General features: G+C 41.6%; 2 protein-coding genes across 6 annotated transcripts; both read right to left on the bottom strand.

Annotated features, from left to right (window-relative positions):
- Nucleotides 1-618: 618 nt before the first annotated feature.
- Nucleotides 619-6,814, bottom strand: LOC112229440 (transformer-2 protein homolog alpha). 2 transcript variants are annotated; one of them, XM_024395267.2, is made up of 9 exons: nucleotides 6,659-6,814; nucleotides 5,063-5,190; nucleotides 4,799-4,943; nucleotides 4,242-4,301; nucleotides 3,831-4,019; nucleotides 2,740-2,855; nucleotides 2,023-2,202; nucleotides 1,488-1,558; nucleotides 619-1,297 (listed from the first exon to the last, which is right to left on the bottom strand). In XM_024395267.2, exons 1-9 carry the CDS (start codon nucleotides 6,692-6,694, stop codon nucleotides 1,254-1,256), a joined length of 969 nt encoding a protein of 322 aa, XP_024251035.1. In that variant the 5' UTR covers nucleotides 6,695-6,814; the 3' UTR covers nucleotides 619-1,253. The 2 variants fall into 2 exon arrangements, with proteins under 2 accessions (XP_024251035.1, XP_024251036.1); XM_024395268.2 differs by having other exon boundaries at nucleotides 619-1,358.
- Nucleotides 6,815-9,456: 2,642 nt separating this feature from the next.
- On the bottom strand, nucleotides 9,457-21,513 carry LOC112229441 (coiled-coil domain-containing protein 126). 4 transcript variants are annotated; one of them, XM_024395271.2, is made up of 5 exons: nucleotides 20,511-20,874; nucleotides 17,807-17,857; nucleotides 17,622-17,703; nucleotides 11,315-11,932; nucleotides 9,457-11,117 (listed from the first exon to the last, which is right to left on the bottom strand). In XM_024395271.2, the coding sequence occupies exons 4-5, from the start codon at nucleotides 11,538-11,540 to the stop codon at nucleotides 10,870-10,872; spliced, it is 474 nt and encodes a 157-aa protein (XP_024251039.1). In that variant the 5' UTR covers nucleotides 11,541-11,932; nucleotides 17,622-17,703; nucleotides 17,807-17,857; nucleotides 20,511-20,874; the 3' UTR covers nucleotides 9,457-10,869. The 4 variants fall into 4 exon arrangements, with proteins under 4 accessions (XP_024251039.1, XP_024251038.1, XP_024251040.1 ...); XM_024395270.2 differs by lacking the exon at nucleotides 17,622-17,703; XM_024395272.2 differs by lacking the exons at nucleotides 17,622-17,703; nucleotides 17,807-17,857; nucleotides 20,511-20,874 and adding an exon at nucleotides 21,462-21,513.
- Nucleotides 21,514-23,628: the final 2,115 nt, after the last annotated feature.

Here is a 23,628-nt window from a genome sequence, read left to right on the forward strand (position 1 = left end):
GGAAGCTCATCTGCATACCAGTTGTCCTCACCAGGGTCTTGACCTGTTGGGTGTTGTAACAGACTTCGGTGGGCAAATGCTCACCTTCGATTGCCACTGGAGAAGTGTGCTCTTCACGGCTTAATCCCGGTTTCAACTATACTGGGCAGATGGCAGCGTGTGGGTGAGCGGTTTGCTGATGTCAACATAGTGCCCCAAGGTGAGGTTATGGTATGGGCAGGCATAAGCTACAGACAAACAATTGCATTTTATCAATGGCAATTTGAATACACAGATGCTGTGATGAGATCCTGAGGCCCACTGTCGTGCCATTTACCCATCACCATGTTTAAGCATGATAATGCACAGCCTCATGTCACAAGGATCTATACACAATTCTTGGAAGCTGAAGATGCCCCAGTTCTTCCATGGCAGACAGGTCACCACCCATTGAGCATGTTTGGGATTGATGTGTACTAACTCGCGCCAATATTCAGCAACTTCACCCCTATGTTTGTTGGGGCATCTAATCCCAGTCATGTGAAATCTATAGATTTAGAGCCCAATTTATTTATTTCAATTGACTGACTTCCTTATATGAACTGTAACTCAGTGAAATTGTTTATATTTTTTGTTCAGTGTATTTCACCACTTATCTTTATTGCTCAAACAGGTAAAACAAGTACATAAAATCAATCAAAACTTTCATTCAAAGAAATGTATTGCCATGCGGATCCCAGAGACAACTCTTCTGAATGATACCTTCACACAGCTTAACTTTGAATTCAGAATGAAAATACATTTACATTGAGGATTCAGTTTTATTATTTCCATAAAAACATCAAAATAAACATCTCTGGAGGATATCCCAATAACATCCGAAACTTAACAACAAAGACCCTCCTCAAACCAATGATACTTGATAAATTTCACATTTACTGTCAAAACCAATAAGCCCGTTTGAATACTTTGAATATTGAACATCCTTCTTTCCTTCCTTGAGGTAACCACTGATCTGACAAGGCTGGATTGGTGAAAGCAACACAGCAATTCAATTTATCCAGTCACTTATAGATCAGTGACAAGCTGAAGAGAAGGGATTGTTTTAAAAGATACTCAAACGGGCACAATGAGTTTCATTACTCCCCTCGGTCTTCAGCACAGACACTACATGGATGCATCAAAGTAAAAAAATAAAGACATCTACAGCACGTAAACAAGACTTCTTACAAACTGACTTTCTTGCAGAGGCGCTTCGTCTGTTGACATACACTTCAGTTGGCTTGACAGCGCTCCCGATCCGCTCTGTTCCAATGTGCTTAACGAAAAAAAAGAGGGAAAAAAAACCTTGACCTTGATGAAAGTTTGTTAGTATCGTCCTGTAAAGAGACAAGGATCCATGTTAGTGTGATAGGATCCATGTTAGTGTGAGTCCCTCAGACATCAAACTGAGTATAGTTAAGAGTTGAACAATGGCTTTTGAGGTGTGTGTGGACATGTGTACTTACGTGGGCTGTATGAGCGAGACCTGGAGCGTGACCTGTATCTACTGTAGTAGGGTGAGGGAGAGCGCCTGCGACTGAAGGACAGAGAGAACAGATTTATACTAGTGAGAAGAACACAATACACTCACAATACAGGACAAGCAACCCCATTCATCCCCTCATATTTAACTTGAAGAACACCAACAGTGTTAACGAGTTCAATATGTTCATCTGTATTCCAAATACAGTACCAGTCAAAAGTTGACACCTACTCATTCCAGGGTTTTTATTTTAACTATGCCAAGAGTGCAAATCTGTGAAAGGCAGGCTACTTTGAAGAATCAAAATTATATTTTGATTCATTTAACACCTTTGGTTACTACATGATTCCATGTGTTATTTCAGTTGATGTTTTCACTATTATTCTACAATGTAGAAAACAGTAAAAAATAAAAACCTTGAGTAGGTGTCCAAACTTTTGACTGGTACTGTATAGTCATAGCTAACCGAGGTGAATGTGAATCTATTGGAAGAAGTTAACATCTTGAGTATCACTCACCTGTACTTGTCATACTCGTCATATCTGTCATATCCCCGGTCTCCCCGGTCGTATCCACGGTCGTATCCACGGTCGTACCCGCCACCACGTCGATCGTCGTATCGGTCGTACGAGTCCCGTCCCCTCCTCCCTCCACCACCGCTGCCACCACCATTGTTTCGCTCCCCCCCACCACCATTACTGAGGAAAGGAACAACAACAAGTGTTAAGACTTCCTCAAACACAACACTGGCTGCATCCAAATGGCACCAGATTCCCTATATAGGGGATGGGGTACCACTTCAGACAGCTCATAACTCCCAATAAACTAAGTCATCCCCCAGTATCACCACTTCACACCAGGCCAATAAACTAAGTCATCCCCCAGTATCACCACTTCACACCAGGCCAAATAAACTAAGTCATCCCCCAGTATCACCACTTCCACCAGGCCAATAAACTAAGTCACCCCCAGTATCACCACTTCACAAGCCAATAAACTAAGTCATCCCCCAGTATCACCACTTCACACCAGGCCAAATAAACTAAGTCATCCCCCAGTATCACCACTTCACACCAGGCCAATAAACTAAGTCACCCCCCAGTATCACCACTTCACACCAGACCATCCAAGATGATAAAACAGCAATACACACAGGAGACAAACAGTTACAGCAATAAAGGTGGAAATCTGCATAAAACCACACAATGAGCAGAGATTCGCCATCCTATACTTACTGCGTGGGTCGGCCCATGTAGATACCAGGCGTAGGGGTGTGGGCCCTCTTGGTGATAGAGAAGTCCACTCTAATGCGTCTCCCATCCAGCTCCATACCGTTGGCCCGCTCCATTGCCTAGGAAAACAGAGGTACAAAAAGACAGCAGTTTAAAAATCCATCACTGAAAATGAGCTCCATCTCATGGGTTCTACAAGTACAGGGAAAGAATTGAGGTAATGAAAAAGAGAATAGGTTTGTATTTTAATACTGAGCACAGCTTGAACCATCCCATTGGGCCAATGCTGAACCAAAGATGGCTCAGTGTGAAGATATGTAGAAACTGCTTCTGCAATAGGAGTGTAGGCGACGTCAAGGCGACAGTGGCTAGCCAAGCTCATGTGTTGAAACAAGTCATCGGGGCAAACGGTTGTCTCACACCGAACTGCGCAGGCGGTGGCACCCAAGAAAGTCATATTTGATGACAGTTTGTCACTGTTAGGAGGTTGGAGTAATAACATGTTCAGCTCCTTAAGACATTGTCTCAAACATAGGTTGTGCCTTTAAATGGTGAAAATGAACAACTAAGGAAACATTTCGCGTCTCAAACCCCAGTCTGCTTCACAGGCATTGCCGGAAGTCTCGCGATGTTGGGCCCCTGGGATTAGACTGAACCTTCATTACAGTGATGAGTTTGTGTCACTTGTGAGTGGCAAGACTGACACCTGGTGGTGCTTACGAGTAATCACACAACCACGAGTCACAATATGAAAACGAAACTAGTGTACAGACTAGTCCGTGTACAATATCAACGGTTCCAGGTGAATTAGCATAACAGACTTATTGAACATTTTACACCGTTAAGAACCGAGGAATAAGGCCATTGATGGCACCAAAAGCAAAGTTACCATCAGTTCTTAGGTGTATCACAACATGATCAACATTACTTCTTATTTTAAATAGGACCCACCATGTGCTTCTTAATCCATGGCTCTTTCTCAATTAATCTTTTCTTGATTCCCGGCATTCTCACCTTCTCAAAAACCCATTGGATAAGTTCTGAGGGGAAGGGCCTTTGAGAAAGATGCCCAGACTGCTCTGTTTGTCCCATACCTCCTTGGAATCGGCGATCCTCTCGAAGTAGACGAAGGCGAAGCCACGGGAGCGCCCGGTGCGCTGGTCGTAGACCACATTAACCCCAGCCAAAGGGCCGTACCGGCCAAATACCTCCCTCAGGTCCTTCTCCGTGGTGTACAAGCTCAGGCCAAACACCCCCAGACACTGGTTGGGGTCAGGGTTCGCCTGGAGGTCAAAGGGATCAGAGTTCACAGCAGCTGATATGAACATTACATTACCACTAGGTGTAGCATGCAATCTCTGCCCTCACACTCTTCGTCTCAGTCACACACACACACACACACACACACACGAGAGGCATAAATATGACCACACTGCCAAACCACAGACATTGCATTCTGTGTAGAACACTATGTAGAAGGCATCACGGTAAGAAGATGTACATACCCTGGCATCCTCACCACCTCCCGCTCCCTGACTGAATGTCTCTTTTCTGAAGTCATGGCTCTATTGACAAAGAGGGAGGGTTAATAAGAGGGGTTATTAAATGCCACATTCTGTTTCCTGTAACAAACGATACATGAGGGGTCAGGACAGGAGCAGCATAGGAATACTAACTGGTAAATGAACGTGCTGCCTAAACATCAAACATTCCTATCATAAACTATCTACACACACCGTAATCAAATCCCATAAAGCAGCTGCAAGACATTAAACCCATCTGACAATTGTATTTTCTATACAACACAGCGGTCCCTCTACCACAGAGTTTCCCAACGGTCTTCTTGGTAACCAGCAGATGTTTAACATATCTGTTGTATCCCTAAACTGGCCCACCTGGTTTAACCAGTTAACTTATTCAACAAGCCCATAACTAGTTGAATAAGGTGTGCCAGTTTAGGGCTACAACAAATATCTGAAACGTCAGGTGGTTACCGAGGAGAAGGTACTGCTCTACCCCCATCGGCAGCCAGACCCTGACCTGTAAATGATGTGTCACTCACCCTGCTGCTGGGGTGGCGGCGGTTAGGTGATGCACTCTGGCTCTTCTTCTTCCGGTATTCCGGGCTGTAGGAGCGGGACTTCTTCCGGTTGGTGGGGGAGCGAGAGCGGCTGTACCGGCGGTTAGAGTGCCTACGAGAGTGAGACCTGGAGAAAGGATTCACTGTCAAGTTAAGCAAAAGCACAATTTGACATTACCCTTCAAAAAGAGAATGGAATCAATGAGATAGGAAGTGGGGGTTCCAATAACAGGAGGACAGACTCACCTGGACTTGGAGCGGGACCGAGACTCTGAGTGTTTGGCGACCCGGGATGGGCTCGGCGACCCGGATCTGCTCTCCGACTTGACCCGAACAGGACTGCCACGGTCCGATTTGGATGGGGAGCGAGAGTCCTAATGTTACAGTAACCACGTGTTAAAAAGGACCCCTCTTACTTACACACACACAGGAACAGACAAGCAACTGTTCAAAGTCAGACATACACAACTAGAGCGCATACACTGTGGAGGAAAAGGTTAGCGCTCCACCACGTCTATTACATGTGATAGAGAATGGGGAAAAATCCTTCAATTGGAATTATAATTTGCTAGAACCCTGTCATAATGTTAACAAATGCCATGTCTCGTTTCTTCTACCTGGGTCAAACTAGTCATCATGCATGTTTTATCTATAGAAAGGGAGCATAGTAGTGTAGAGACACTTGGAACATATACCATACATTTACTTAACCTAGGGACACATTCATTCTTTCTTCCAGTTTCTTTATATACTCTACTTCCTTCTCTCAGGAATTCTACTGTTCTTCGTCGTTCTTCTTTTTTCAGTTTTCATTTTCTGATTCCGGGTTCTCTCTTCCCCAAATAGAAACAATTTCCACCTTTAGTCATACATACTGCAAGCGCTTCTATATCTGACCACCAATCTTCCAGTTTCATTGATTTTTCCCCTTCCCACATCTATGTTCTGCTCTGTAACTGTTTTTCATAAGGCTTCGTTTATTCTTGGATATTTTCTTCCACATTCTTGGATAAAACTCTTCCAATCCTTCACGATCATTAACCTTAATGAAAAAAGAACATTTAATAAAATTAAAGATCATGAATTTATAGAAAAATAAGATCTTTCGTTAAATAATGTATACAGTATCTGTAGCAGGACAAGTACTTGACTTGCAGAAATGTTGTATTACCCTACAACTCATAAGGGTTCAGTGATGATGACTACAACTGCAATACATAGTTTTTTTTTTTTTTCTGCACACCGAGTAAATTAACATTGTGAGATAACAGTTGTGTCTCACCACACTTGCTACCTCTAACTTATTTAACTACACTACAGGAAGTGGCTTGAAGCTCCGATTGCAACTTACTATTGCGACAAAGGCTTCCACCAAACTTACCCGTGAGCTAGCTAGAACCTAGCAACAGCTAACGTTAGTTAGCGTATCTGTGTAACGTGTAATAACGTTGCATTTACGATACCGGTAGCGTCATGTCCGATAACGTCGTTAGCCACTTAGCTAGGTAAATTAGCTTGCTAGCTATTGTATTGTTCAGCTGGCAACAAATAGCGAAAGGTAACGTTAGTTAGCTAATCTGTTTCATTTAGAAGAATAATGTTGAGTTCATCTAGTTAACCCAGCAATCTTACAATTGTGTGAGGAACATTTTAAGTTGCAATCTAACTACTTTTTATTTTAAATTACAAACTAAACTCGCAAATTAGCTAGCAAGCCACAGCGTTAACTTACTAACGAATCAATTGATAACAACCGTAACTAGCTAACGTTAGCTAGCTATGTCAGCAAAAGAGAGGAACGATAAGACATTATTTTGGTTTTCGTTGCACGTTAATACTTACTCGTCCATCAAAGTGTCCATCCTCTAGGTCACTCATTTTGTAACTAGAATAGCTAACGATATAGCTCGCTACGTGTTCAGACAAAATAACCGCGTCCTCCTTTGTGCTGCTCTTTCTCGCGGTGTAACAAGATGGCGGACACTGCAATTTGTTTATAAACTGAAGACTGTGCCGACGTCATCGTGATTCCTGCCACGCCTTTTTGATACTGATGGCAGTTCCATAGTAGTCCATCCAAATGCAAGTGAAGATCTTGTAGGCCTATGAATGACAATCAACTGAGAATCTTGACTAGCCAAGTTATCGTTAATCATTGTGTACTAATTCCTCGTGTTATTATTTTTCTATTATTTCAAATTTTTCCCCCCTCAGTATTGTTGGGAAGGGCCCGTAAGTAAGCATAGCACTGTTAGTCTAAACCGGTTGTTTATGAAGCAAAATCAAATCAAATTGTATTAGTCACATGCGCCGACTACAACAGGTGTAGACCTTACAGTGAAATGCTTATTATGAGCCCCTAACTAACAAAGCAGTTAATAATAAATAAAAAACAAGTACATTTTTTTTTAAAGCATGTGACAATTTGATTTGAGATATAGCTATGGTATTACAAGTGTTCCATTGCTGTATGACCCAAATGGTCATCAAATGTGTACCATAGTAAGCCATTGCAACTCTACCCATTTGACCATTGATGGATATTTGTCTCTCAGTTTTGAATAGAAAACCCAAGAAATAGGAACAGGAAAATAGTACACAATGCAAACATCAGTCAGATAAGACACATTTCAGATAAGTATTTTACTAAGCATTTCATGTCACCTCATTTGATTCTCGGGGTCTAATGAATACGTGAAATAATTAATAGGGGTCAAATTATCACATGGATTGACTGAACAAGGTTGCAACCAGTTGGGAATCTCATCCCTATAGTGTGCTCTTGTGAATGACTGTGTTAGCCCATTAGCTAAATGGGCTAACAGTCTTGAGACATGTAGGAGACCCGGTTCGAACCCAGTCATTCACAAGAGCAAGATTAAATAGGGAGTGGAATAGCTATCCTTAGAAGTGCTATTCAACTGTACTGTTATGGGGTCAATTTTTTTTTTTTTTTTGACACTCCCTTCTAACATAGAGGGGAACAGAAGGCACGACAATGTTCCAGAGAGTATTCACTTTCAGGAATTGGACATAATAGCTTATAGCCCAAACGGCAGAGCCAAATTCATATTAAGAAATTTAATTCAACATGCCACATTGGCCTCAGAAAACACCCAAAACATGTTTAACAGAGTCAAATCAAATTTGTCACATGCGCCAAATACAACAGATGTATTGCCGTGAAATGCTTACTTACAAGCCCTTAACCAACAACGCAGTTCAATAAATAGTTAAGAAAATATGAACTACATAAACAAAAGTAACACAAAATTACATAACAATAATGAGTCAATGTGCGGGTGTACAGGTTAGTCAAGGTAATTTGTACACGCAGGTAGGGGTAAAGTTATAATAAACAGTGTGTAGCAGCAGTATAAAAACAAAAGGGGGGTTCAATGTAAATAGTCCAGGTGGCCATTTGATTCATTGTTCAGCAGTCTTGTAGCTTGAGGGTAGAAGCTGTAAAGAAACCTTTTAGACCTAGACATGGCCCTCCGGTACGGCTTGCAGTGCGGTAGCTGAGAGGACAGTCTATGACTTGGGTGACTGGAGCCTTTGACAATTTTTTTGGCCTTCCTCTGACACACCTAGTATACAGGTCCTGGATGTCAGGAAGCTTGGACCCATTCATGTATTGGGCCGTACGCACTAGCCTGTGTAGCTCCTTACACTTGGATGCCGAGCAGTTGCCATACTAGGCGGTGAAGCAACCGGTCAGGATGCTCGGTCAGGATGCTCTCGATAGTGCAGCTGTAGAACTTTTTGAGGATCTGGGGACCCATACCACATCTTGTCAGTCTCCTGAAGGTGGAATAGATGTTTTTGTGCCCTCTTCACGACTGTCTTGGTGTGTTTGGACGATGATAGTTTGTTGGTGATGTGGACACCAAGGAACTTGAAACTCTTGACCCGCTCCACTACAGCCCTGCCTGTTCGGCCCTCATTTTCCTGTAGTCCACAATAATCTCATTGTTTTGCGTGTTTGATTATATTTGTTTTCTTCTACCATTCCTTGCATGCAAAGTTTTAGGATGTCGTCTCTGGTTTTGAATCTGAATTGAGGGAACTGATTCTGAGAAGTTGAATATGAAACTTTGGTCACCTAGAAATTATAGTTTGTAAACTTGATAGATAATGAATGCAATATTTACCATATTGATACTGAAACTGAATATATAAATACTGAATTTGAATTCAATTTAATTTGAAAACTGAATGCAATATTAATTCAATTAACTTTCAAATCATGAAATACAAGTTCAATTTATGAATTCAATTATTCAATTTGTCCATTACAAATTCAAAAATATTGGCTTCAAATTCAATATCTAAATAAAAAAAATATTGAATTCAAATAGTTTCTGTTGGCACTGAAATCGCTCCAAACAGAAGTTCGTGTGTCGTTGCGATTCTGGATGGCCATATAGCTCGCAACAATGACAAGTAACTACCATGTGGGGAACCGTAAGTGGCTAGTTTGATCTTGTTCTTGATACCATGTCTTGTTTTGAGGTGTTTTCACTGACGTCTATGCTAATATGGCTCAAATTCGCTAGCTAGCTAACCAACAACTGTAACTATGCATTTGAGAGACAAGTGCTCATTGTTCAAATTTATTTACGCATTTAATAAACATTGTAAACTATTGTGTACGTGCCAGTTTTGTTAAACTACAAACCCATATATTAAAAATATAATTTGAGATCTCATGTATCCATCCTCCTGGGTTCCAGTCGGTTTCTGCTTTGGCCAACTTGCCATTGTCTTGTCAAACAAGGGTGCTGTGTGAAGTTGCCCCTGAATGCTGATATTGGGTTTTGCTTAAACCAATCCAATGCTTTTAAATCCATGCACGCTTCTGAAACAGTGGAGAATCTGGAGGCAGCCCATGGTTTGTATTAAAGTGGTAAGCGTGTGCCATAGAAAGGCACTCCAATAAGTAAAAAACACAAAGATTGGTCTAGCCCACTATCTTTTAGGGCTTCCCCAAACAGTCACTGTGTAATGTGATCTCAGACTAAAGGAACTGATATGTGTAAGCAATAGGCAAGCAACTTCCTCAGAGGGCTAAATTGGGACAAAAGCAGGTTGTACATTGATTGGGATAGGAGGTTTTACTGGTCAGGTCAGAAAACCCCCTGGTCCTAACCATTCGGATCGGCAAAGGGAAATCGACAAGGATTAACAGTCTGGGTAGTGACGAAGAGGAAAGTTGGAGTTGGAATTGGGCAATAGCAATCACTTGGTCATCATCCGCTTATTGAGTTACATTCAACATGTTATACACACATTTCTCAAGCTTTCAAGGAGAGTGCAAATAACATTCTTTGGATCATCACTTTATCCTTTTAAAGTCTACTGTACAACGACTAAATTATTATTATTTAAATGTTTTATTTCATTTCATTTCAAACACACACACACCAGGAGCTGCGGTAAACTACAAAATATATCCCAAACTACCATGAGAACATTTTATAGTTCAGCATTCTGATATGGATGGGATTAGAAGCAGTATTGCAAATCCGCAGGCAGTATGTCCGAGGTAAGTCATATCCGGGTGGGAGTGCCATTCACATTCAGCATCATCAGCTTCCTTGAAGACACTACAGAGTATAGAAGTTTGTCTATTTCCTCTACTATTGTTGATGCTATGTTGTTACCCACAGACATCCTCAAAGACATCCGCAGTTTGTAGACCCATCCATGTTGAAACCATTAAAAAAGTGAAGCTAAAATTCAAGCCTAAAATAGTCCATGACTGAAGGTATTAAAAAAGGTGCTAAAATGTCTTCGTAAAAAATTTGAAATCAGCCATGTAGTTATTGGAAATGAACAGGCAGTCAGTCCTTTCTCAGGGTTAGGTTTAAATGATCTGGAATATATATATCTTTCCTTGCTCCCTTGAGATAAATCACTGATCTGTAAATTAATAAACAAGTGAAATGAGAGTTACCACCCTACCGACCTTATTAGATCAGTGACCATCTTAGGAAGAAAGGATGCACTTGTAAAGTACTTGAACAGGGCCTCAATCGCTACCCAACCTACTATACCCCTGGCCGAGGTCTGCTGGGTGTGTATGGAGAGATGTGAGCGGATTCCAGGTGGTGGTTGCCTGGCGTGTCCTGCTTGGTGGCTTTGTGTAAGGCAACTGGAGCTGAGGCCAGGGCACCCACAGCAAGATGGGAGGAGTTAGTGACTGAAGTGTTGGCCACCAGCTCAATCTTCCCCTCCAGCTTGACCAGGCGTGTCAGGATGTCATCCAACAACACCGCTATGGTCCTCTTCAGATCAGCTGTGTTTGTGTGTGTGTGCACGTACGTGAGAGAGAGAAAGAGAGAATAAAAATCTTAAACAATTTGTTTGGTTCAAGTAGAATGTGGTAAGTAGTTTTGTTTAAGTAGTAGATGAGTGTTTCCTCATTTCCAGTGCCACAACAAAATACTAAATGGTGGCTTCTGGACTTTTCTCTAGCTCTAAAGCAACCCTTACCGTAACCAGCCATGGAGGTGCCCTGCGGGCCTCCCGGTGCGTTCCGGTTCTCCTCGGTTAGCACCTTGACATAGCGCCGGCTCAGCTCCAGGATCTGTTGATGCAGCTCGCCACTGCTCTGGTGGTGTTGCTGCTGCCCGGTGTAGAGCAGCAACATGAGCCCCCACGCCAGCCCCATGATGATCAGCAGCACGCTCAGCTTCTGGGACATGTTCCTCCCCAGCATGGTACTGGGGCTGGATGTGGAGCTGGGCCAGGGGAGAGGGGTAGGGGTCTGGGGGAATAGAGGGTGGGACTGGAAGAACAGGGTTGGGAGAGGGGCTTGGGGCTGGTACTGGGTCTGGAGGTGGCTGGTGTTAGGAAAGAAAGGAGAGGGATCTGGAGGCAAAGGCTTAAGGGTTTGGGGCTAGTAGTGTGTGGAGCTCGGGCTAGTCAGGCAAAAATAATGACACAGGGCTAAGGGATTATGACTGGGGGATATAGGGCTTGGGTTGGGTTGGGTTTGGAGGAGTAGAACACTTTACAAACCTAGCAGCCAATCATGGGGCCCAAACCTGGCAGTCAACCATGGGACCCAAACACATACATAGCTGCCTGAGTCATTCAGAGAGGGAGGATCTGAAAGAGAGAGACAGACAGAAACAGGTGAGTCATCCGTGTCATGTTTCAATCTGTGGAGAATCTATGACACCAAGACACAATCAATCAGAAATCTGGGCCGGGTTCAGAAGGGCACATCAATGTTGTGGAACGTACTTCAGAAAGAAAGCACTGGGTAGAACAGACATCTTTGACAGGGAGGTAGCCTAGTGGTTAAGAGCGTTGTGCCAGTAACCGAAAGGTAGCTGTTTTGAATCCCTGAGCCAACTGGGTGAAAAATCTGTCCAGAAAGGCACTTAACCCTAATTTCCCCTGTAAATCGCTCTGGATTAAAGCATCTGCTAAATGACTAAAATGTAAGAAATCATGAGCATGGAAGAAACAACTCTGTTAATGGCATTTTTATCTGTATTTCATGTGTCAGGGGGTCAGTTTGTTATATCTGGAGTACTTCTCCTGTCCTATCCGGTGTCCTGTGTGAATTTAAGTATGCTCTCTCTAATTCTCTCTTTCTTTCTCTCTCTCGGAGGACCTGAGCCCTAGGACCATGCCTCAGGACTACCTGACATGACGACTCCTTGCTGTCCCCAGTCCACCTGGCCGTGCTGCTGCTCCAGTTTCAACTCTTCTGCTGTGATTATTATTATTTGACCATGCTGGTCATTTATGAACATTTGAACATCTTGGCCATGTTCTGTTATAATCTCCACCCGGCACAGCCAGAAGAGGACTGGCCACCCCACATAGCCTGGTTCCTCTCTAGGTTTCTTCCTAGGTTTTGGCCTTTCTAGGGAGTTTTTCCTAGCCACCGTGCTTCTACACCTGCATTGCTTGCTGTTTGGGGTTTTAGGCTGGGTTTCTGTACAGCACTTTGAGATATCAGCTGATGTACGAAGGGCTATATAAATACATTTGATTTGATTTTTGGTACTCAGCACTTTAATTGTCCCGCTAAATCACTCTGACATCAATGCAAATGTCTTCAAAAAAAATAGAATCAAACACTTCATGAGAGCCCATGAGCTTGTTGCACAACATTCCAATAGGCTATGCAATTGCAGGAGACAACAGAGTGATGGCCTCTACTAAAAATAGGAGGATCAGCTTTATATAGGCTAGGCCTACTATATTTAATTCTCAACTTTCCAATTAAGCACATTGCTTATATTCACAACAGGAGTATAGCCTACCTGGCTGGCATGAAAATAAATCACGGGGAAAAGCACCCACCAGTCGCTATTTAAGTGCATAGATGACATGTATTTTTCCCCCGCTGATCCCGTTTCGATACAGGTGCATGATAATGGTCAATTCTAAATCAAGACAAATTTCACATATACTGTATATTTAGTATATGTAAAGACAAGTTTAAAATCAAGAATAGTCTGATGGGTGACAATATTAGCCTATCAATTGTGAATGTGAAATTGTGAAATCAATTGATAAATTCTTTATCCCCTTACACTGTGTATGACAGTAGTTTTTTTTGGAATTGTTAGTTAGATTACTTGCTCGTTATTACTGCATTGTCGGAACTAGAAGCACAAGCATTTCGCTACACTCGCATTAACATCTGCTAACCATGTGTATGTGACAAATAAAATTTGATTTGATTTGATTTGAATGATGCCCAGCATCAGAAACAATGCCTTTTTTTGCGACTTTTCGAATCATAGTCATACACCTTATGTTGCCTAGCCCATAGGCTTATATGTTTTAAATTAATAAGGTTTGTATCACAAATAAAGTGGCCAAATAACTTCTTAAAATTAAGCACATTCACCTGCTTTACAAGGAGTGTAGAGCCTAACTGGCATATATAAACAGAGTGTGAGTCAAGTTTGGGGAAGACAATTTTCACCATTACAATGCACCTTTATAATAATGGAACATTCACGCTTATAGCCTACTACTATGTGCGCATTGCTGTGCTTATAACGTGAAGAAATATCCTAACAGTTTATCAACATCTTAAGCTAAACATTCATTTTAAGCTAAACATTCATTTTAAGCTAAATGCAGTGTTGCATCAGCCACATTGCATAAAAGGTTTTTTGATGCTAGTGGTTGTATTCATTTGGGATCTATCGCATCCCACAACTGTCCCAGACTATGTTTGGAATATTTATTTCTCGCACAGAATAGGCTGACCTTTGTACTATGGGGGATAGTATATTGACATAGGCTAGTGTTCTTGCTGTTATTCAATATGCACCTCGGTATTGGATAAGGACCCGCGCGGCTGCGTCCCCAATGTGTGCGTCTTCATTTGTAGACTGTGAGAAAGACCCGATCACGTGATGGAGAGCGCAGCACTCAGGAAGAAGTGTAAAACGGCCACTGGCGGCAAAAGGCATGGATTTGTTATGGTGCATTACGGCCACACGAAGGGGATGCCGCCGTGAAATTCCAGGCATTATCATGTGCTTGTCAAATTATGAATGAGTGACTGTGCAAAAAAAAACAAGCAGAGTTCATGTCTTTCAAGCAACTTTTTTCAAATCATCACATTCATTTAGCCTTCCAATGAATTAAACATCTAAACATATAGCCCAATGTTTGTAGAATAACTAAAGTTACATTAATAACTCTAAATTAAACATATAGGAATAATGATTTCTTTGTTAACCTCTCAAAACAGAATAGCCGCATGTGCGCACTCCATTAAATCGTTTGGAGAAAATATCCTTTCTATTTTATTCAGCTTTGTTCAATTGTATTCTTCATACTATAAAATAATACCACTGAATTCTAAGCAAATCTTGTCTGATAAATGAACTAATGTAGCCCTCAGCCATTTGGCATAGCCAGATCAGGACCTAAAATTAGGACAACTCAGAGTTATGCTATTCTGTTCTTCTGAAATAGACTACATTTTCTTCATATCATGCTTCTTTAGATCTGTCTAAAATAAATGATCTATTTATTGTGAAGGTGTAGGCTATATTACATGGATTTATTAGACTTTTTAAAATGTAGATGTTCCAAAGGTAGGCTTTGGAGGAAACCAGGAGATGCTAAATGTGTTTATGTTAATTACCGGTCAATTACCATGAGACCGACAGTTATTTGCTTGACAATCACCGACTGACAAAATTTTGTGACCACCACAGCCCTAGTCATGTGTCCTTCCGAAACATGACCCGTCAAACCAAGCTTCTTAACACCCGCTCGCTTAACCCAGACACCAGGGGCAACAATGTGTCGGAGGAAACCCAGTTCAACTGACGACAGAGGTCAGCCTGCAGGCGCCTGGTCGGCCACAAGGAGTTGCTAGAGCGTGATGAGCCAAGTAAAGCCCCCCTGGCCAAACACTCCCCAAACCTGGACAACGCTGTGCCAAATGTGTGCCGCCCTATAGCACTCCCAGTCATGGCCGGTAATGACACAGCCTGGGATCGAACCAGAGTCTGTAGTGATGCCTCAACACTGCGATGTAGTGCCTTAAACCGCTGCGCCACTCAGGAAGCCCAGTAGGCCTATTTTCTAATACAGACAGTGATATATATAGGTTACTTTCATTTTCTAAATCAAGACTGAATAATACATGCAGGTAAAACTGAAATAAAATAATCATATCTCACTTTTCACAGCAGTTCTGTCAATGCTTTAATTATTTCTCTGCTGTCTCATGAGTGTGGGAGTGGCACATCCTATTGAGGGAGTAGATAAGGGACGAGGGACACTGAACAGAGGGGAATAAATTATGAAAAGAACAACAAGAGAAGCTCAGGTTCAGTGTACTGTCTCAAACACATGCCCTTCCTGTGACCTCTATGGTATCGGCCACACTGATACGGACAACAGTATAGCAGACAAAACAACTTGGGGGGGGTGATGACAAGCTACCTTTAAGCCCTTTCAGAGGCCTCACAGAGTGGCCATAGGAACAGGAACGACTAACTAGCAGATTGTAACGGGCGAATGTGATGCTCCACTAGCCATTAAAGGATATGCACTGTTTGGCTTAGCACAAAGAATTGTCAACCAAACTTGGCGAAATTATCTTTGTTCTTGATTCGACCAATCATGTTGTTGTTGTTGTTGTTGTTCTCTTCTGTCAATGTCCAGTTATTTGAATTGAGAAAATGCTCCATTACTAAAATAAATAAACAAACGTTTTGCCTCATGAAGTAATCCAAAAACATGTCGCCAACATCTTGTCTATTTGGAATCTTCCTCTCATTGATCAAGACAGGTGAGTGTATCATGACATGCGACACTTTGGGGTGATCCACCGGTCTAAAATCCATAAGAGAATATTTGAAATAGCGGTGGTATAAATTGTTGGATTACTTCATGGAGCAAAACATTTATTTTAATAAGAGCATTTCATAAATTCACACAAACCACATGCAACTGGACACAGACATTTTAGAAGATACACGTTTGGCCGAATCGAGAACGAAGATCGTATCGGCAAGTCAAGGATGGATGAAAATTCTCTGTGCTACAATCTGCTAGCTAGGAACGGCTTAGCCTCTGATCATGACTCTTAGTTCCATTACACATAAGAGTCATCGGACAAAGGTATCTTCCGTAGGGGCGAGTTTTGTTAAGCACCGCGGCGCTCTGTCTGAACATGAATACGCATCGCTTGCGGTACGGATTTGGAAACACAATGATGACCACACCTGAGAAATAATTCCAGCTGAGCTGAGGGAGGCACTTTCATCCTGGGGCTTAAAAGAGTTGCGTCAAGTATGCATGACTACCAACAGCAGATCGAACATGGTCAAAGCATTGGAGCTGAACAAATGGACAAGACTAGGGTGTTTCGGGGACAGGCTACATTGTTATTGGTAAGTTTCAATGTCCAAAACACAGAGCTAGGTAGAAAAATAACATAACTTAAAAACAACAACTTAAATGCAGAATAAACTATTGTATTCCTTATCTCTGTTTAAAGTTATAGCTGGGGCGGCAGGAAGCCTAGTGGTTAGAGCGTTGGACTAGTAACCTAGAATATTTTGTAAATCTGTGCAATACCCAAACATTACATGGATTACATTGCTTTTTGTCACGTTCTGACCATAGTTCTTGTGTGTTTTCCTTGTTTTAGTGTTGGTCAGGACGCGAGCTGGGTGGGCATTCTATGTTATGTTTCTAGTTGGTCTGTTTCTGTGTTTGGCCTGATATGGTTCTCAATCAGAGGCAGGTGTTAGTCATTGTCTCTGATTGGGAACCATATTTAGGTAGCCTGTTTTGTGTTGGGTTTTTGTGGGTGATTATTTCCGTGTCTGTGTTTGTTTCACCACACAGGACTGTTTTCACATTTATTGTTTTGTATATTTGTAGTGTTTTCTCGGTATTCGTCTTTATTAAAGATGTTTAACCCTAACCACGCTGCGTTTTGGTCCGCCTCTCCTTCCCAGGAAGAAAGCCGTTACAGCTTTTCACATTTCAGTAGAATGCATTCAGTTGTACAACTGACTAGGTACCCCCATTTCCATTTTATTTAGAATTGATACATTGGCCTATGGTTTCCATATATGAATCTATCCTCTTTCAATAATAAATAGCCTATTCAATAAATGATCCCATTTTCTAAAGGAACATATCTCTCTTAATCACAAATGTTGTATGTAAATCTATAGATGGATTACATTTGTAATCACGCCAAGTGTCCATTCTGTAAATGGTAATTACAGCAGATGCCAAGTTATTTCTATTGAATAATTGTGATTCATATGTAATAATTGTTCACCTTTTTATTTTTTAGAGAGGAGTGTCCAAAATGAACCTCCGGTTTCCACAGGAGTGTACAAGAAAGTGGTCAGCACATTTTCCTATAGTTGGAAGAAGCAGAAGGCCCTGATAAGTGTACAGGAGAAACTGAGCCTGCCCCTCCACAAGCCCATCACAGAATCCCCGACAAGGTGGGGATCTCACCTGCCGATGATGGAGAGAGTCCTGGAGCAGGAAAAGGCCATCACACAAGTCCTGGCAGCAGACAAAAAAAACATAGTAACTTGCACACTCCTGGTAAAACATTGAGGTCTTAGAATCTGTCACGGCAGCACTTACGCCTCTCCAGGATTTCACAGATGCCCTGTCAGGAGAGACATACATGAGTGTGTCCTATCTGAAGCCCGTCCTCCATATCGCCAAGAGGGAGGTTCTGAAATCATATGAGGGCGAAGCCAAACTGATCCGAGAGATTAAGATGATGGTCCTCAATTACCTGAATGACAAATACACCGACCCTGAAACAGTAGAGCTGCTCACCATGGCTACCTTTCTGGACCCAAGGTTCATGACCACCTACATGACCACTGAGAAGCTGGTGGAGGTGAATGTGAGAGCTGCCTCCGAGACAGAAGCCCTCCTGGTAGGGAACACAGCCGTGGGAGACTTCTCTCTTGAAGAGGACCAGAGTGAGAAAGAAGCTGCCACTGCTCCACAATCAGTAAATAAGTCCAAGAGCCTTGGTGCCTTTTTTAAGAAAACCAGTAGTGCATCTGCCTTAAGAACACCGAGACAGGTCATTGAGCAAGAGCTGGACAGCTACACTTTGATGATGGTAGCAGACAGTGAGGCTCATCCATTGGAGTGGTGGAGAGGCCACACATCCAACTTCTCACAAGTGAGTTGTCAGACAAAGAAATATCTATGCATCCCTGCCACAAGTTGCCCCTCAGAGAGCATTTAGAACTGGGGGCAATGTGTTCACATGCCATAGGGCAACTTTGAAGCAAGAAACTGTCAACAGGCTGGTGTTCCTGACACGGCACTGAATTGCAGTGAATTGTTACATGGTGAACTGAGAAACATACAGACTCTCTGGTTAATGCTTGTAGAAGTTAGTTTGAAAAGGTTTATAACTTGAATTCATAATGACCAGTGTTATGCTGAAAAAAAGACTGCATGTCACTATTTATATTTTTAGTTTATCTTTAACTCACCACAGTAAATGTGTTTTTACTTTCTATATTTGGAGTCCGCTCGTCAATTCGCTCAATTTTCCATTCATATTTCCTGATATTTTCAACAGCTCACTGTCTATGAGTTACAGATGAACATACAAGTGTATTGGGTTCCTCGACCTCTCTCATCAAAAGGTACAGCTTTTATTTTTTCAAAATTCCTCACCTGTGATTTAAATGTAAAAAAATATTTCCCCTAGTACAGCTGTGGTTATTAATGTACAGATCTAATTTTCAATAGCTGCCAATCCAAATGACATATACATCTAAAATAACTTAGTTGGTCACTGACGTCCCTCCTCCATAGTACACCCTTTAGAATTGCAGTTTTTCATTTCACAGATTTTACATTATTTCCTGTAGTAGGTCTAGTTTGCAATAGTTCACTGTCGATATGATCTACAGACAAGTGCGGTGGGTTCCTTGACCTCTCTTAAAAAGGTAAAAACATAGTTGATCTCTAGATAATTTAATTGAGACAAAAATGTAGTTTCTCTAAACAGCAGGTTTGGCTGATTGCACTTTTAAGACGGTCCCTTAGCCACCAGTGTGTAAAATTCAACAATTGAAACTAACATAGTCACTTTGAAAACGAAGTAAAACAACATTTTGGCTGTACCTTGTTCTCTATTGTCATCTGATTCTAGATGTATCACCCTAATCATCCTTGGACCTCCCGTCAAATAGGTATTGATGAGCAAATTCTAAATATCAAACCAATATCCAAACTGAAAACAAATTTACTGTGGTCTTTAACCCTGCATTGTTGTAAAAGGAACAGTAAGTAAGCAATTCACTGTTAGTCTACAAAGCATGTGACAAATACAATTTGATGTCTGTCAAGCATTGTTATCAGAGCTGTCAACTCTCACTCATTGGCCGTGAGACATGCATTTGACCCTCTTCTCATGCATTGAAAAGTGCTGCTTTTATTTTTCTAATGTGTCCATTTGTATAGTGTGTTAACATTTCAACTGTGCTCCAAATAATTTTTTAAATCGGAGCATCTGCGAATGCAATTTAACACGAGTGGAACCTCTTATCATTGTCCTGTCTTGCCATAGCACTATGAACTGGAGGTTGAACGATTATGATTTTTCAACGCCGATACCGATTATTGGAGGACAAAAAAGCCAATACCAGAGCAAGCAGGATTTTCTTCCAGATCTATTTTAAAGAGAGAGTAAACAAAATATTTGTGTCCTTACCTTGAAAGCAGTTTATGGACAAGGAGACTGCAATCTATTAGTTTGGTTTCCCACTGCCATTATCCATTAATATTAGTATTTCCCAGAGCTGTGGACTCGAGTCACATGACTTGGACTCGAGTCACAAATTTGATGACTGATTTGATATAAAATAACTTGACTTGGAGCCTCAAGACTCAACTTTGAGCATACTTTATAACCGTTTGACAAAGACATACATTTCAGCTTGATATTAGTAGAGATAGCTATATTGTTATCTTAACCGTTAGTCAGGCTGTTTTCTAGAAATCTAGGTATAGATAACTAGCTTCCAGTGCTCAGGCAGTTAGTTAGCTGCTAGCCTAGCTTGTTGATATCGTGCATGTCAGACAAATCAGACATCCACAAAGTTGTCTCACACCTCAAACAGTATTTAATTGCCTTTTATCAAACCCTTGTAAAAACAAATGAACGTTATATTACCTGGATTTGTTCGTTTTGAGTCACTCTGCTGTTCAAAACGTCAGTCTGCAATCCCATTCCAAAACCGAGAACAGACGAGTGCACAGGGCAGATACCGAAATTCTGCTAGTACGGCTTCTAACTATTCAATCATCTTCATGAGTAATGTAACTGAAACAAATAGGCAATTCGGAAGTAAAACTTGCATTGTATAATTGTTTGCATGTCTAGGATTGATTTTTTTATTCGTTCGCGAGTTCAGCCGGTTTCTCCTCGTGTTGTGTTTTGCGTCATCACGATTCACTGTTTGCCGTAGGGATTTGTGGGAAATATATTGCTCATAAACATGCATGCAAGTGTTTGGTCAATGAGTCCAGTGTGCTCATTCTTCCTTATCATCACTGTAATAGTCATATGTGTAAACATACTGAATTGTAATTGGATGCATTTTACCGCCATATCATACTGTGCTATGATTGGTTAAGACCACCCAAATGGTTCAATCATGGTCAGTTTGATCCTGGTTGGCGATACGTGAACATGTCACTTATAGCTAGCTAATAAAGAGCTACGTTAAGAAATATCCTGTAGTACTGCATTTTATTATTTTGTACAAAGTGTGCAAAACAAGACAATCACGGCGCTAAATTGAGAAGAAAAAAACATTAAACAAGTTCAAATTCAAAACAGTGTAAGCGTTTTGGAAAGGAATTATTAGATGGCTTATTTGACCGACTGGTAGATGAGGTATTGGTAAATCAAGGTACCTGCGCCTACAATCCTAAATCAATGGCGGGAGAAATGAAAGGGGGGGAAGGTGCAGAGACCATTGGTAGAGACCGTTCCCATTGCTTAGCAACGCACTGAAGCATTGTTATAATATTCCTTCTATTCACCCAGCCTTCCAATTTGCTGTGTTAAAAGTAGTTGCTGAGTGTTGTATAGGATCAGGGTGAGGCTACATTGACCTACCTCTCATCTCTTTGTCTTCTCCTGTCCTCAGGCACTTCCTGCTCTGGGTTCCAGAGCCCCTACACCTGTGGGTGTGGCCATCCTAGCTCCGCCCACCAGACACTGGTGAAGACTATGGTGCAACGGGGGCCCGGGGTCGGCAGTGACTTTGCATACGCAGCCATGGGGGTATAATGGGGTTCAGCTCCCTGGCTGACAGGTACACTGGATGACAGCGGGGCAGGGAGACCTCCAGGCAGCATCACAGACTCATTGACAAGAGACAGGCACATGATGAATTACAGTATAGACGTCTCAGTCAATCTAGAAGTATAATCTCAGCCGTAGATACAGTATATGAGATGTCTAAATGTTACTCTTGACTAACTATGTGTGTGTGTGCGTCTGTGTGTGTGTGTGTGCGTCTGTGTGCGTCTGTGTGTGTGTGTGTCTGTGTGCGTGTTTGCCCCACTTCTTTCTGTCCTGTTGTCTCAACATCCCGGAGCCTTCCAAGAGCATGTGTATGAGAAAGCCTGTGGACCTACAGTACAGGTCAGAACCCAACCTAGCTATAGGAGACTTTGGGGGACATCATTACGACTGTTTCCTTTGGAATGTCGAGCCTCAGAAGCACAAACTTCTTATGTACGAGATTTGGAAGGATGGCCAAGCGAGACTCTGAAATCTATAGATCAGTGTTTTCCAACCCTCTCCTCGGGCCTCCCCCAGACATTTCACATTTTTGTTTTACCCCTAAACTGGCACACCTCATTTAATTAGTCAAAGGCTTGATGATTAGTTGACTAATTGAATCAGGTATGCCAGTTTAGGGTTAAAACAAAACAAAAATTGTGTCCGAGGGGGCCCGAGGAGAGGGTTGGGAAACCCTGTTATAGATCATATATATCCTATAGAGATCTTAAACAGATATTAAATTAGTCTCATTATAGATGTATTCCGTTAATTTAATGGTGCATGTTTCCCTCTGATGTGTAGAGTGTAGAGCTCTGTGATCAGGGCTCTCTCTGACCTGAGGACCAGAGAGGAGGAACACATGGCCTACTTCGAGAGAGCTACCAGGAGAGGGAGAGTACAATTCTCCAATGAAACACTAGAGTGCAGCAGAGAACTGTAGAACACCTCTGTAAAGATAGAAAAGAAGTGAAGTGTAGACAAGAGTAGAGATCAAGGAAGCTGAGAGAATGAGAGAATGCCAAGAGTGTGCAAAGCTGTCATCAAAGCAAAAGAGTGGCTACTTTGAAGAATCTCAAATATGAAATATATTTTGATTTGTTTAACACTTTTTTGGTTACTACATGATTCCATATGTGTTATCTCATAGTTTTGATGTCTTCACTATTATTTTACAATGTAGAAAATAGTAAAAATAAAGAAAAACCCTTGAATGATTAGGTGTGTCCACATTTTTGACTGGTACTGTATGTAGTTGAATTTAGAGTGAGCAGTGCAAAACAGCAAATAACGGAACAATTCATTGACAATCTATTAACTACAGATGCCACTTTTTGTTGTGCAACAGATATCTTGTGATGCTGAATTACTCAGGCCTTGTTACCCAGACAAATAGAAAATACTACTTATTTTTAAAAGTGGCACTCAAATAAGCACATGACATGTAAATGAATGACTGAAAAATTGAATGTGATACTCATCCGGTTTCTGTATCCAGTGGTGATTTTATCAAGCAAACTAAAACATTTATTTTTAGATGAATGCCAGCAAAGCCACTACACAACACTAAACAGTACATTAATTTCACTATAATGGTGACAAACGGTGCCCACAAACTGTTAAGGCATACATAAAGCTGTCCCAGCAGCAGAATCCCAACAGCAGTCCCAACACATTACCACTGCTACACCTGGCTCTCAGCGGAGCCTAGTCTGGCAACAAAACAGTTCAGTCAGCCTCATTTTCTGCCTTAAAAAAATCCCACAGCTGATATGTCTAAATTCTTTAAACAAATGTGGTTTCTACTGACAATTGAGATGTACAAACTATGGCATAAGGGGACAACGAGCGGACAAGAGGCAATCCGTAATTTCGATTAAGCTTTTAATGAGCGAGCTAGGACGGACGTAGTCAATATAACTATTTGTTCAGCACATTTGAAATTTACAGCGACAGAATTCAGAACATGGGCTGTTCTTACAGTATTCTCACTGTA

The sequence above is a fragment of the Oncorhynchus tshawytscha genome, linkage group LG31 (assembly GCF_018296145.1).
Source record: "Oncorhynchus tshawytscha isolate Ot180627B linkage group LG31, Otsh_v2.0, whole genome shotgun sequence".
Taxonomy (NCBI): Eukaryota; Metazoa; Chordata; class Actinopteri; order Salmoniformes; family Salmonidae; genus Oncorhynchus; species Oncorhynchus tshawytscha.